At 46.4% G+C, this 15,064-nt stretch overlaps 1 protein-coding gene across 2 annotated transcripts in view; it reads left to right on the forward strand.

Moving 5' to 3' along the window:
• The window catches only part of OSBPL10 (oxysterol binding protein like 10), a 245,735-nt gene that overhangs the window by 89,662 nt on the left and 141,009 nt on the right, over positions 1 to 15,064 (forward strand). For both annotated transcript variants that reach the window (XM_028518710.2, XM_028518711.2), the window contains exons 2-3: positions 1,354 to 1,529; positions 4,304 to 4,383. In XM_028518710.2, the coding sequence (XP_028374511.1) occupies positions 1,354 to 1,529; positions 4,304 to 4,383 (256 nt within the window). The remainder of the gene's footprint in view (positions 1 to 1,353; positions 1,530 to 4,303; positions 4,384 to 15,064) is intronic.

Below are 15,064 nucleotides of genomic sequence, written 5' to 3' on the forward strand. Positions count from 1 at the left end.
GGGGCCACTGCCAGGCAGGATCATTTTAAGGCGCTGTGAGGCCTGGTGGGAGGGATGTTGCCTTGGTCGGGAGAAACTTTCTCGAGTCAGGGGTACTTGAGCTGTTCCTGGAGGCTGAGAAGTGAACATGGCGAAAAGGGAAGGAACTGTATTCTAGGCTTTGGGGGCGGGGATAGCTTTCTGGGTAGGTATTTCTCAAGCCGTGCCGAAGGACCTGCTCTTTCCCCTTCCCCCTCGGTTGCATTGTGGTTGCTTCATGACTAGCATGTAGCTTGTATGTGCCACACGTGTTGGGCAGCATCTGAACCGTTGGAGAGTAACCCACCGATCAGGCAGCTGGATGTTGAAGCAAAGCCAGACGGCAGGGAAAGTTTCAAAAATCCCTCGTGGACTGGTGACGATTTGGGAACTGTCAACATTTGTGGGCCACACTTTGAGTACCTGCTCCAGGCAGGGGGCACAGCACGAGCAAAGGTCCTGTGGTGGGAGCCAGCTGGTAACCAGGAAGGAGGAGCAGAAGGTGAGAAGTGGGAAAAGTCAGACGCTGTGCAAGAAGGCATCTAGGCCACAGAAGAAACTTTGAGAGACAGTTCTGTCCTGGTGGACAAGGGGGAGTTGTCCTAACTGCTCCTCAGGAGGTAGGTGGAGGTTATACAGAGGCCAGGTATTTGGCTACAAAGATTTATTAGAGTAATTTAGGCAACTTGTAGTTGCCCGTTTTTGGGTTTTTGCTTTTGTGACCCTAGATGTGGAGCCCAGTGGCATTGCCCCTCCCAGAGTGGAGGAAATTCTCATCTGTTTGCATGAAAAACGATAGCTAGAAGGGGCCCCCTGGAGTGTGCCCAGGTGGCTGTATAAGCACCGCCAGTTCCCTGCCAGGTGACTCCCAAGGAGCTGGCTTCCTCATGGCAACCATGCTACTGGCTGGAAGTTCAAGGCCCAGGTTGCAGCCACCAGGGTGTAAAAGGGCCTCTCGTAGAGGTGCAGCGAATTCCAGCTGTTCTCAGGGAGTCATAAGGAGCGTGCTAGCAGCCCGTGTCCCAGTGCATCTGCTGTTCTGAGGTTTGCTGTGGTATCTGGGCACCAGGCGAAGTGGTGGGCATTGCACCAAATCCTGGATGGACCTGGCTCTTTCCTGCAGTGCCCACCCCAGGCTCCATTCTGACTCAGGAATCAAGTGCCCTCTCCCGCCTTGGGCTGATCTCTGAGCGCACCTGTGGAAGACATTCAGTTTCCCGCTTCCTGGATTTGGGGCTTTGATGTCAATTGCAGGACCCCTTTCCTTTTCTTCCTTGCTGTGAGCAATGGGCTGGAGGAGACAAGTGATGCACTGCGGTTTCTCTGCTGTCACAGGTACTTCGTGCTGGACTTTGAGGCTGGCATCCTGCAGTATTTTGTGAACGAGCAGAGCAAGCACCAGAAGCCTCGAGGAGCCCTGTCTTTATCCGGAGCCATCGTGTCCCTGAGCGACGAAGCTCCCCACATGCTGGTGGTGTATTCGGCTAACGGAGAGATGTACAAACTGAGAGGTAATGGTCTGCTGCTGCTACCTTTTCAGCCAGGCCGCGTGGGCTACATGATTCAGGATTACCATGGTGATGGCTCTCTTCTTGTTTGATTTTTTTTTTTTTTTGAAATCATCTTTAACAATTTGCTGTGTTTGATGACTTTGTGGTGACACAGTTGCTGCCTCTTTTACCCCAAGGGCGGGAAATGGCCTGACAGTAGGAATTGCTCGTTCTAATTGAGGAATTAAGGACAAAGGGAAGGTGAGTGATTGCAAAGCCAGCTGAGCCCTAGGGCTGGGGCAGATTTTTCCTATTAGCTCAGTGTATATTTCCTTTGACCTTGTGGTATGAACCTGCACTGTATCGTCCTGTGGGCACTTTGGGCAATAAGGACAAAGCAAGCCTTTTAGGGGCCATCATGTCCTCCTCCCCCAAAGTTTCTCGAGAACCGCCTCTTAGTAAAGGGCTCCACTTACATTTTATTTAGTCTGTTGTGAGCCTGGTGAGCGACCAGCTGGTGTTAAGTTGATTTCCTGTTGTGTGCTTTCTTCCCTTCTCTTTGCTTCTTGAAAACCAACGTGTGCCCCGCATCCTGATCACGACTCGAGAGAGTCCAGCACTGGGCCTCCTGGTCGGCCCTGCCCTCCCCTCCCCTCCCCCGAGCCACCTGTGTCGCACAGCTTTTTCAGGAACGCCAGATTTGACTGTAGCAGCGTAATTTGATTGCTAGATCACTCTTCCAGTGTTCTGTTACAGTTGCATTGCCAGAAAAACAGTCAGTTTTCTTCTAACGAAGTAACTAAACACTGCAACCAAAGCCAACAAACATCCAAATACACACACACACACACACACACACACACACACGAGTCAGTGTTATTTATTAAGGTCTGAGGCAAAGCAGTATGTATTAAGTGTTAGGAGGTAGTTGGTAATGGTACATTCTTATGACATTTTTCTCCGCCCAAGTAAAGGCTAAGTATGAATGAAAAGGCCTCTTGTCATTTCTCCTTGACCTCAGGGATGGACCAGGACAGGTTGCCTCTGCAAAGCCTGACCGAGGGGGCCTTGGTCGCTCACCTCTCAGTCCGTTGTACTGCTCCGCCTCCAAGTTTCCTCCCAAGAGACGGAATAAGCTAGTGTTTCTTTATTGTCTGTACAGAAATCATCTTTCAGAATCATAAAACAGTCCAGGAGCCTGTGACATAAAAATGTCTGTAGTTGAAGAAGAAAGTTTTTCAGTTTTGGGGAAATGTGCTAAGATTCATGTTCTTTTTTTTTGAGATTCATGCAGTGTGCTTTCCAGCTGGCTAGATTTATGTGGTCCTTGGTTTTGCTTTGCTGTTTATTGCTTAATAAATTGTTACAGCAGAAATAATAGCAGGGGAAAGACTTAATGTCACTTCCTGCCTCCCCCTGCCTGTGGTTTGTAGAATGACACAAAACCATACAAGAAGAGAAAAACCCAGCAAAGTTGACAATTGAGCCGTCTCATTTTGCCTTTGAGTTATTCTTCTCTGGGTTATTAAGCCCCAGGGTGGTTGTTTTTTAAGGGTAGTTTTAATTGCAAATATAAAAGTTTCATTATCTGCACAAAATTATCACAAAAGCTAAATTAACTTACACTTGGCAACTGCAGAAAAGCAGGGTAAATGTCTGCCTCTCTGTGGCTGGCTCTTGGCCCATCCCACAAGGATCTGGGCGTCTGTTTCCTGTCCCATCCCACCTGCATCCAGAGTTGAGCCTTCGTGTCCTTAGCTGCACGGCTTTGGGGAATGTTTTCAGTGTTGCGCCTTTGGACAGCGCTGCCCCCCACGACAGTTCATTCTTCACATCTCCTGAGAAACAAAGGCTCTGGTCTTTGCGAAATCCTTTGTCTCTGGAAGTTAATAAGTTCATCTGGTATTAACGCCGGCCCACAAGTCTAGATTTCTTCACCTGCAAGATCAAGCTGAAGGTTGGGTTTTATTGACAAATGGCACTTACACCCATTTTTGGAAGCTTCTTTCTAGGAGAATGTCCTGTTTTCTGCATCGTTGACATTTATGCAGTTAATATTATATTAAAAACATTTATGTAGTTAATTGCACCTAAATTGAATATTTAAATTTTTATTGGGACATGTTATGTATCCATAATATTTTAAGGAAATATTTTTATGTGCTTGGTTGGGGGGGGTGTTGACGAAAGGCTATGATGATGCCATTGACTTGTACGTTACTATCTCTTTGGGGGAAATGTGAGGGTCTCTAAGGCAGCATTTGGTTTCTTGTTCTGTCCAATCCTAATAGGAATCCTTGAGAGCACATATTAAAGTGGTAATTCAACTGGATGCTCATTTCGTAAATGCTAATAACGCCACAGTACAACGCTGGTAGATAACAGAGGCCCTGGAAAGCGTCCTTTGGTCCTCCTATTAGCCTCATGTGGCAGAGGCATTTAAAAATAATCATGTTTCCCCTTCCGCGCTGCCTTGTTAAAGAAGCCGAAATGACTTTTTCAGAGAAGGTTTAAAAATGGCAAAATTGTTCTTATAACAGATATTTCAGGATACATTTTAATGTGGCTCAAGAGGGAATTTTCTGTTGAGATTTTAGTGTAATTGGGTTTTCTTTCTTTTTTTTCTTGGCATCAATACAGACTACTTGAGAATCTTGAGATCTGTATTTGCTTTTCCTTCCTTCTCCCTCTACCCCTCACTCCCTTCGCTGCCCTGCCCCCACTTTAGGTGGGTGTAGAAATAGGTTGGATGTGTTTTGGAACAGTCTCTATAAGTGTTTCTTTCTCTATTCTAGCTGCTGATGCGAAAGAGAGACAGTTTTGGGTGACTCAGCTTCGCGCTTGTGCCAAATATCACATGGAAACGAATTCTAAGGTGAGTAACCTCGGGGGAGTAAGGAGGCTTTCCAGTACCTTGGAAGGTGACCTTTCAGCCCAAGTATCAGTTTCTTTGGGGAAGCTGTTTTTCATGTTATTTTTTAAAAGTTACACACCGTAGTGGAATTCATGCTTGTCCCACTACATTAATGTGTAAGCCAAGAGAACAGTGGTAGGATTTGCGTGTGGGTAGGATAAAGAGGCAGGCAGGCACTTTCTTGGAACTGATTCCGCAAAGACACTTCGATTGCTTTCTGTGTTGTCAATTTGGGCAGCTGTTAATTGGTCTGTCGAGAAGCTGGCATGGATGATTGCATTGCGTGGAGCCAGAGCAGTCAGATTTACTGTTCACGAGGACTCGTTGTTGTCACTGATCCTTAAATAAAACCTAGACCCCCAAATTGATTAAGTGCTCAGCCAGGCGCCTCTGTATTCTGAGTGCGTAAAAACGTTCTTGGGTAATTTGGCATGCACGTATGAATTATTTTCTCCTCAGGACTCGGGATGAGATCTTGGATCAGATATGAGGGAGATAGGAGGTTGGCATTTTTGTGGATTATTCAAAGGATTTCCAGTCATTAAAATACAAGGAATCACTGCAAAAAACGAATTGATTCAGGGCAATAAATATTCATTTTAATGTTCAAAGGCCTGCCCCTTTTATGTCGTTAGTTCAGATTTATTTAGTATAAATAAATGGCAATTTTCCATATTCTGTGCATCAGCTAGAAAGAACCACACTGGAAGTTTCTGTTGACTCCTTTTACTGTAGCCTGCCTGCTCTCTTGCCTGGGGCCCTGGGAGACATCTTACTGAGTTCAGACCTCCCTGTTCTGCCTCCAGATGCAAGCTGAAATGTTTTTTTCACAGGACTTTGTCCATTGTTTTCTTTCTAGAGACATTTCTTTTCCTTGATTTGCTCACTGCAGTTGCTTTCAGCCTGATGCCCCTCTTGACTTGCCCCAAGTAGAATCTGGGGAATCGTAGGACCCTACCTCTAAAGCTTGCCCCCCGCCCCGTGACGTCCTTTATTTTCCAGGAATTGTAGTAGGAGTTGTGGAGATTTCATCAGTATGTTATAAATACGAAGGCAGTTAAAATTTTTTATATGTATCTTTTTACTTTTTATAAAACAGAAAGGGATGAAATAAGGACACATTTCTACCATTGCCATGTATGATCATTAGAGATAATTGCTCTTAATTGATCTATGTGATTCTAGTAAATTAAGGTGTGTGTTAGTGTGTGTGTGTGTATCTGTATCTATATATACATCTATTTTTAAATACAAATGGGATCATATTATGTACACTGCTTTTTTTCTCCCCCTCCTCCCCATTTACTAATGTATTTCGGAGATTCTTTCCCTCTTAGACGTATGGATCTCTGTCACACTCACTTTGGTTGTCAGTGCCTCACTGATGACACACAGGGTTTCTGTTGTTGTGCATAGTGCCCTAATGGAAACATAGTTTTGTATCTGTGTGTGTGTGTGTGTGTGTGTGTGTGTGTGTGTGAATTTATAGCAGTGGAATTGTTGGGCCACAAAATGTCCTCTACATTTTTATAGCTATCGCCGAATTGTCTTCTACAGAAGTTGTCCTAGTTGGCACTCCCATCAGTTACGGGTCTCCCCCCACACTGTGGCTCCTACTAACATTTAGTTTGTGGTAGTCTCACAGGTGAACAGCGGGTCCCCCATTATTTTCATTTCCACTTTCAGAGTCATGACTGGGGCTGGGTATGTTTTCAAGTGTTTATTGGCCACCTATATTTCTTTGATGTGGACTGCCAGTTTGTATTTTTTCACCCAGTTTTCTATCGAGTTCCTCTTTTTCTCCTTGATTGGCAGCAGCTGTGTGTGTACAAAGTGTGTTTGTCCTGTGACTGTCATTTTTGGACTGTAGATGTTTTCTCCTAGTAGGTCGTGTGTATTTTGACTTTGAGTATGTATTCTGGCTATGCAGAATATTTAATGTTTTTGCGGGCAAAGTTATGTTCATTTTTAGCTTTTGGCTTTGCATCACGTAGAAAGGGGCTTCTCTGCTCAAAATTATGAAAACATTCTTCCAGTGAATTTGTATTGGGTTGGCCAAAAAGTCTATTTAGTTTTCTGTGTCATGGCTCTAGTAGTGCGGAAGCCAATAGCGGGAGCTTGCCGACATACTCAAAACATCCAAATCAGTAAAGTTACTGGTGAAATGAAAAATGTGTCTTTTATTTTACTGAAAAAACTAAGCAGACCTTTTGGCCAAGCCAATAGTTTATCATGTTTAAGTCACTGATTCATCTGGAAGTTATATGGAGTGCCAAAATTCAGGTAGGGGCAACCAGTTTTAGTGCATTGGTGTTTTGATGACTCAATGGGGACAAGGAAGGAAAAAGATATCCACCCTAATGGTAGGAAGAGATAGGGGCATTTAAAGAAATACAGTTTGAAGATTCTCCGGAGGAGAATTTGATTTCCTGATGTATTCTCTGGGTAGTTTCAAGACTATGTTTAATCCATTAATATTAGAACCAAAATAAATAACAATTAAGCTATTAGGGCCTATAGGATTCCTTCTTGGAGAACTGGAGGTTAAGATTGCTACCACCACCCGTTTATAGCATAGTTATCGTGATCAGTTAGGGAATAATACTTTTAAAATTGTGAATAAACCTTGTTATTCAGCAGAAGCATTCTGAAGTCATCCAAAGTTGCTTAGGCAGAAGTTAGTAGTGAAAATGAAGTGAGGCTTCAAGTGAGTATAAACTTGATCTCCAGGTGACGGTGGGATGGCTGCTCGCTTGGCATCATGGTCATTAGGAATTTGTGCTGCACCTTCTCTTTGCCGTGTCCCTCACTCTCTCAGCAGGGCAGGCCTCTCCCGGGGAGAGTGTAGCGAATAGTCTCCCTGCAGCTACTTGGAATTTCACCTTACAAAAACTTGAGAGGGTGCTGTCATTCATTACACTTGAGTGAGAATTGCAGGATAAGGAGATTCACTGAACTCTGGAGCCGCACAAGGCTTTACAGGTGACCCTTGTGTGGGATGTAAGCTTACACGAGATGAACGTTTTTGGCAAGTCCCTCAAAAACTTTGAATGGCAAGCATCTTCTGATTGAGTATATCCACGTTTCAATTCACAACCTTCTGGTTTAGAAGAAATATTGTAGGCTGCAGAGTGAGAAGACCTACATTTAAATCCCTGCTCTGCCATTTATGTGTTGAGCATACCTGCTCAGTTCCCCTTTATTCTTTCTGATTTTCTATACTCATCTTTATTTTTTTAAAATTTATTGATTTTAGAAAGAAAAGGGGGAGGGAGAAAGATGGCACAGGGGTTGTGTGTGTGTAGGGAGAGAGGGGGAGAACCATCAAATTATGGTTCCACTTGTATATGCATTCATTCATTGGTTGATTCTTGCATGTGCCCTGACCGGGGATTGAACTCACTATCTCGGCGTACCAAGACGATGCTCTAATCAACTGAGCTACCTGTCCAGGCCTCTGTCCTCATCTTTGAAATGGTGACATCTGTCTCCTACAAATTGTCACACGTCTTGCTCAAGCAAGACAGTGCATGCGAAAGCCTGTTGCTGACATGAAGCCCTGGGAAGAGTCAGGGGCTCGGTAGCACATTTCCAGTGAGACGGCTGCTTGGAAGTCCAGCATCTCAGCCCCCTGGAGCTTTGACCATCCCTCTCAAGGAAAACAAGCATGCTTTTTCATCCCTTTGTGGCTGTTTGTCTGTTTTCAGATAGACTCCATTACTTTCAAATGGCCCCACCAGAGAGCTCAGGGTCATTCAAACTCAACAGAAGCCAGGATTTGGGGGATGTGTGGGGAGTCAGAGAATCTCTGACAGCATGAATAGTGCTGTTTTTCAAATTACTTTTGACCTGTGTGAAAAGTGGGTAATGAGGCCAGCGGTCAAGTGATTAGAAAACATTTAAAGGGCATCACATTTTGAAGATTGTAGTTTCATTGGCTTTCATCTAACTAATTGAGAGAATTTTTGAAGACTAAACTTGATAGAAACTTACTGTATTTTCAATAGTTCTTTGTTGTTTTTTTCCTCATGTAGACATGAAAGGTGGGCTCATATACTAAGTTCAGGACTAACCTGCCCTGACGCTAACTAGGCATTAGCGCCATGTCCCTGGCCTTTCAGCCCCGAGGGATGAGTGCATGACGTGTGGTCATGATTACCACTTCTCCTCGGGAACTCTCACCCATTCATTACACAGTGGTGAGGTGGGGTGTGGGCGGGGCCCTGGACCTCCCTCCTTGCTCAGCCTCCTTTCTGGCTGGCACCCCTATCCCCACCACAAACACTGTCCTATGATTAAAGTCACTGGTGACAGCTTGTGAAGGTGTTCCCCCCCCCATCATGGAAATAGCATTATTGTTTAAAATTGTGAGTAGTACTTACACACACTATAAAATATCCAGCGAATAGGAAACTCTAAAGAAGGGAAGAGCCCCAGACCCCAGCTGCAGACCTAATCTCTGAGGATACCCTTCGAGGCACATTTTCCCAGACACTTAGCTGTGTGGACAGATAGAAAGAGACCACATGGCCGCATTGGGAGGCCCAGTTCTTCTGGCCCTTGTTCTGTCCGTGTTTGTGCCCAGAGATCACACATATTAGTTTTCACGGCAGCTTACCTCACCGTAAGGCCAGGCTCTGGCCCCAGGCCTGTTGCCTGTGTTTGGGTATTTTTCTCTTTAAAATGAGTGTGGGAGCGTGTATGGCCTGTTTCCTAGAGCATTCCGGGGTCTCCTTTGTGTTCTGTCTTCTGGCCCTTGCCCCTCAGTCCTTTGTCATCCCTCATTCCTTGTCCTGCTCTTATTTCGATCTAGATATGGGAAGTAGAGGAAATAAAGGGACATTATTATTGTTGATTTACCCATCTAAAAATAAGGAAAATTTAGTTCTTCTCCCCCTTCTCTGTGGGGAGATTAAGGAAATGTAGGTATTTGGGTCATTGGAAGTGGTTTATACTATTCATTGTGCTTGAAATCCTGTCCCCGGGTTCTTGGGCCCCAGGCCTAACTCCATCCTTGCATTGACTACCTTGGGCTCCAACGAGCTGGTTCCCTGTCTGACTCCTGCACTTGACCGTGTGCTCTCCAAGAGCAAACCCTGACTACGGGGCTCACTGAGGAAGACACTAGGTCCCAGGAGCTCTTTGGCCGCATAAAGCATTGGAAGACACTGCGGCTAGGTCCCGTGGGTGTGTGGTTAGGGCTCCCTGTCTCTGTCAGGTAATTCTAAATTAAAATGTAAATGTCAGGGTACAGTCTTATGCAGGTGTGGTCATAGGAGGCTATGATCGCCTGATGCAGGATTTTAAATGCATTACAAGCCTCAAGAGATCTTGAACGAGCAGTGAAAGCTGCTGAGTTTCGGGGAGTGTGTGTATACATATTCATGCTGGAAGCTGCCCACGGCACTAGTATTTTTCTTTTTTTTCCCAGTCCCCCAGCATGATAGTTGGCATACTAATGAGTTCATGTGAGATTGTCTCCTCCATGGCGGTGGGATGGGGACAGCCCCAAAAGAAGCTCTTTTTCTCCCCTTGTAGCCTTGGGGAAGCCGAGACCCAGGACAGACCTGCCCGTGCTTACACCACCTCCACGGGGCAGCTGGCACCTGCTGTGCAGGCAGCCCCTAACTCACACCCCTGGCTTTGCCGTGATACCTCGTACTCCCCAGTGATGTAGGGGTTCAAGCAGGGCACGAAGGGGGCACTGCACAGTGAGGAAAGGGGTGGGAGAGCGATGGGCTGGCCGGCCTGTCCCGAGGGCTGTGTGCTGGGCTGAGTGCAGAGAAATGGGTGGCTCTGGAGGCCCGACTAGTGACCCCGCCCCTGGGAGCTGGGTTGCCAGGTGCAGACAGCCCTGTTTGGGGACATTCCAGACTTCCTTTATTTGGGGGTGCATGGAGGCGGTGTGAACTACTTCTGAGGAATTAACAAAGAGGGGCGTGGGTGGAGAATTCTGACTGTGTGTGAAATCCACAGCCAAATGTGAAGAGTGAGGAGATTTGGAAGTTACTGTTACGTTGTCCCCCACCCCTCCCCAACTTTCCTGACTTTCTGCCACCCTGGGGCCTGAGCCAGGGGCGATGGAGGGGCGCTTTGCTAACCCTGGTTAGGGCGCCTCACAACAGGAAGCACCTGTGTGCTGGGACCAACCCAGCACATGTGTAGAATCCGAAACCAGTTGGTGACAAGGGACCTCGCGTGTCATGCAGGCACACGTCCTGGCCCCACCTCATCCCACTGTTTACACAAAAATGCATGCCGACAGGCTTATTATGCTAAACATGCAGAAATATGGGTCGATTCTCCTTGAAACAGTTCCGAATCTCAGCACCTGGAGAGGGAGGGCACTGCTGGTCGGTCGCTCGCTGACTGAATGCCGCGAACTTCGGTGGTAACCTGATAAAGGATGGCTACCGAATACCTCTCTCCTATGATGAAGTGAACTTGAGGCCGCAGAACAGTTTGGAAGAACTCAGCGGTAACGGAATGATTAAAAAGTGGGAGGGGATTTCAAACTCCCTCCATTCCCCTTGTCTAAAAACAGGAGGTGTGAGGCGCAGGATGAGGTCCATTCAAACACCGAGTGGCCCCATCTGGAGGCCCGTAGCCACATGAGGCAATTTGAACTTAAATGAACTGCAGTTAAGATGTGCAGTTCGGTTCCGCCATCTCACTGAGCCACGTTTTAAGTGCTCGGTGGCCACGTTTGGCTGGTGGCTGCAGTATTGGACAGCTCAGACACAGAACCTTTCCGCCAGCACAGAAAGTTCTGTTGGATTGTGCTGATGAAGCCGCATTTACTACCGTGTGGCTTCTCAGCAGGAATTTACGAGTGTCTCGTTTTAGCCCCTCTTGTACTATGGACAGTGTTTTTTCCCTTTAAATCTGAAAGGGCTGATTGGCGCCCCCCACCCTTCTGCCGGCCCTCCACTCCTTCCCTCCCGTCCTTCCTGTGGGAGTTCTGGTCTGCCGAATGGCCTTGGCGTGAACTATCTTGGCCGCTCTTCACTTCTCCAGTGGCCTCGTCCGTGCCACAGGGACATCGGCCTTATCTGAAGGCGGGAACTGGTGCTCTCCGGTGGTCGGATTCTGCTACGTGCTCGCTCCACTGCAGCTGTTTATCAAGAAAATGTCCAGTTCGAGCTTTTGGGAGGAGCCGAGGAACCAGGAAAAGGTTGCTGATGGTGCTACTCCCTGGCTCCAACCACCTTTTCATAGCACCCCGCTTCCTAGGATGAAGTCCAGACCTTGACCGTGGCGTTGAGTGCCCTTCACATTTTAGGTCCAGTTTCTCTCCCTCCACCTTCGTGCACTCGGTGTTCTAGACGAGCAGTTCCCTAGGCACGCTGCGTACTTCCACGTTTCCATGCTGTTTCCTCTGCTAGGAACGCCTTCCTCTCTCTGTTCTTCATGTAGCAAAGAGCCATGTGGTCTTCAAGGCGCATATGCTTCTTCACCTGCCTGGTTAGAGCGGACCTTCTGTCTTCTCTGTTCCCATTTATACCAGAACTCACCTGTGTCACAGCGCTTCTCCCGGGGTGTGTGTGCGCATGCATCAACCCTCTATCGAGAGGACTGTTAAGGACTGTGTCCTTAATGCCCAGGATTGGGGGGACATTGTGGTGGTGTCCTCCGTACCTGCCGCGGCCTTGACAAGTGGTGGTGGATACAGACCATGTAGTGCATTTTAAATGCCAACCCCACTGCTTCCTTGCTCACTCCTCCCTAGTGTTAGTATCCGTAACAGCAGTTTATTAGTAATAGTCGTGATGTTGGATTTGGGCCCCTTAAGAAACTATATCCAAGCTGTCATTTTATTTGCCTAACATATTCTTGTATGTTGTTTTCGATCAAGTATTCGAGGATTCTACTTACCTAGAGAGAGCTATTAGCTTCTTGTGGCTGAAAATCAGGAGTGACTTCAAGCAAAGTGTGTCTTCAATTTTTTTTTTTTTTAATTTTGAGCAGGAAATAACAAGGAAAAGGGACACATTTAGGGGGAAAGAAAATAATAACAGGTAACATCTATGCACACATTGCTATGTGGCAGGTACTAGGAAAAGTACTTCTCTTGGATTATCTTATGTTTTTCTCCTGATAGACCTACGAGGCAGGCACTCCTGTTAGCACATTTTGCAGGTGAGGACAGAGGCACAGAGAGGATGAGGTGCCTGCTCACAGCTAGCCAGAGGCTGCCATCTGTTTGTAAAAAGTTGAGACACCACTCACGTACCACAGCATTCACCCTTGTAAAGCATACAATTCAGCGGTTTTAGTAGATTCATGACGTTGTACCACCTGCCTCGCCGTCTCACTCTGGAATGTTTTACCACCCCCAGAAGAAGCCCCCTGTGACCATTCTCGGTCACTCCTCATTACCTACCTGGCCCCTCTCCCCAGCCCTTGTCAACCGCAAACCACTGACTCCATGGGTGTGCCCAGTTTGGACATTTCATGTAAATGGAACCGTTCAATATGCGACTTTTATGTCTGGCCTATTTAACTTAGCAGAATGTTTGCAAGCTGCTTCGATGTTGTGGCATCAATCGATCCTTTCTTCTTCTTTGTCCCTAAATAGTGTCCATTGTGTGGTTGTGCCACTGTTTTAATCCACTCACAGCTGATGGATGTTTGGGTTGCTTTTACTTTCTGGCTTATGATGAAGAGTGTTGCAATGAACAGTTGCTATGAATGTTTGCGTATGAGTTTTTGTGTGAATATATGTTTCATCCTCTTATGGGCATATACCTAAAAGTGGAATTGCTGGATCATATGTAACTCTGTTTAACTTTTAGGGGAAGTGCCACACTAGTTTCAAAGTGGCTGTACCATTTTACATTCCCGTTGGCAATTTATGAGGGTTCAGGTTTCCCTGTGTCTTTGTCTCTGATAATTGCCTGTTTTTTAATCATAGCCATCCTGGGAGGCATGAAGTTCTGTGGTTTTCATTTCCATTTCCTTATGACAGATGGATGTTGGGCTTCCCTTCATATGTTTATTGGCCACTCATGCATATGTCTTGTTTGGAGAAAGATCTACTTAAATTTTATGTCATTTTTACTTACTTTTGTTGAGTTGTCAGAGTTCTTTATATATTCTGGATACCAGACTCTTATCAAATACATGATTTGCTCCCATTCTGTGGCTTATCTTTTCTTGTCTTTTTGGATATAAGAGATTTTTTGAGAACGAACAAAGCCGCTGGTACGGTGGGCGGAGCAGGGAGTCGGAGACACGGGCCCTGGTGTCTGGCCGTGCCTGGGCCCCTCACAGCAGCGGACGAGTGTTGTCACCTAAAGCGACTTCATCTGTCGTAGCCTTGGTTTCCACCTGTGTAAATTGGGCAAAAATAACATCAACTCTGCAGGATGGTTTTTAGGATGAAATGACATCAATACTTCACAAACCGGTTCTTTTTACAACACGAATTTTTTCGGCTCTGCTACAAGATGTCTTGACAGGTTACTCGGTTGTGGAGCTTAGGTTTCTCCTGAAGGTGGATCAGGAGTAGCGGCTGAGAACCTCCCCTAAAACCTGATGGTGATGACTGTCCCCCCTAAAGGTTTTGATAGGCTGCCCTCATGATTCTATTCTTTGTGCGTCAGAAGGTTCTGGTATAATCCAGAACTAGTGTGGCATCGTTCACGTCATGTGGTCTGTGGGACTGGCTCCAGCCTCACTCTCTGCGAGGCCACAGGGCGGACAGGACTGGGTTCAAAATCAGTCTTCTAGTGCGACTTGGGGCAAGTTAGCCCCTGAGCCTCAGTGCCTCGTCTCTGCAGTGGGACAACGGTCGTTGATGTGGAGGTTGAATGGCGGGTCGTGGTGACGATCAAATGAGGTCACATCTGCTGTGCTCTTACTGTGCAGCCAGATGCTGAGTTAGTTCCCACGAGGGGTGCTGGGCTGACAGGGTCGCCCTGCCAGGCTGGGCCCCCCGAGTCGGCCTCTGTGGGAGACAGCTGGCACTGGGTGCCCAAGGCTGTGCGCACAGCTGGTGAAGTGCCGCATTTCTGATCAGTAACTGAGTCTTAAATGATCAGGAGAGACAGAAACTTGCTTGAATAAGCAAGCATGAGAATCGATGAAAAGTTTAAGGAAAAAGAAGGGTGGGGAAGGTGTACAATTGTCCAGCCAACTGACCACTTAAATAAAAAACCGAGTAAATCAAGACACACACACACACACACAACCTTTGGAAGGATATGCAAAGGGTTAGTAACAGCAGTTTGCTGGGGGAGGGAAAGAGAAACTGGGGATTTAGTGTTGAAAGAAAATAGCAATGTATTTGGACCCTTTGATACTATTTGAAAATTTCACAGTGCCTTATTTGATTAATTGTATGTGCATGAGAAAGTGTAGTTACTCGAACGGTTATGGTTTAAATTTGTACATTGTTTTTAAAGGGAGCCCAAGTGGTTGGCCCAGCCCTGTATGCTCAGGCTGCCGTGGAGCTGATCCTTATCAGCAGGCTGCTCTTCCCCAGGCAGTCACTGATTAATAGGCTTCTCCTTACGTTCTGCACTTGAGAGCCTTCAAACCCAGTGTCCTTGAAGATACTCGATAATTCCAAATTCCTGCCAATTCAGATGAGGCTTCTTCTACTCTTGTTACTCAGAATTGATTTTGCTCGAGATGGTTG

This window comes from Phyllostomus discolor, chromosome 7 (genome assembly GCF_004126475.2).
Source record: "Phyllostomus discolor isolate MPI-MPIP mPhyDis1 chromosome 7, mPhyDis1.pri.v3, whole genome shotgun sequence".
Lineage (NCBI taxonomy): Eukaryota > Metazoa > Chordata > Mammalia > Chiroptera > Phyllostomidae > Phyllostomus > Phyllostomus discolor.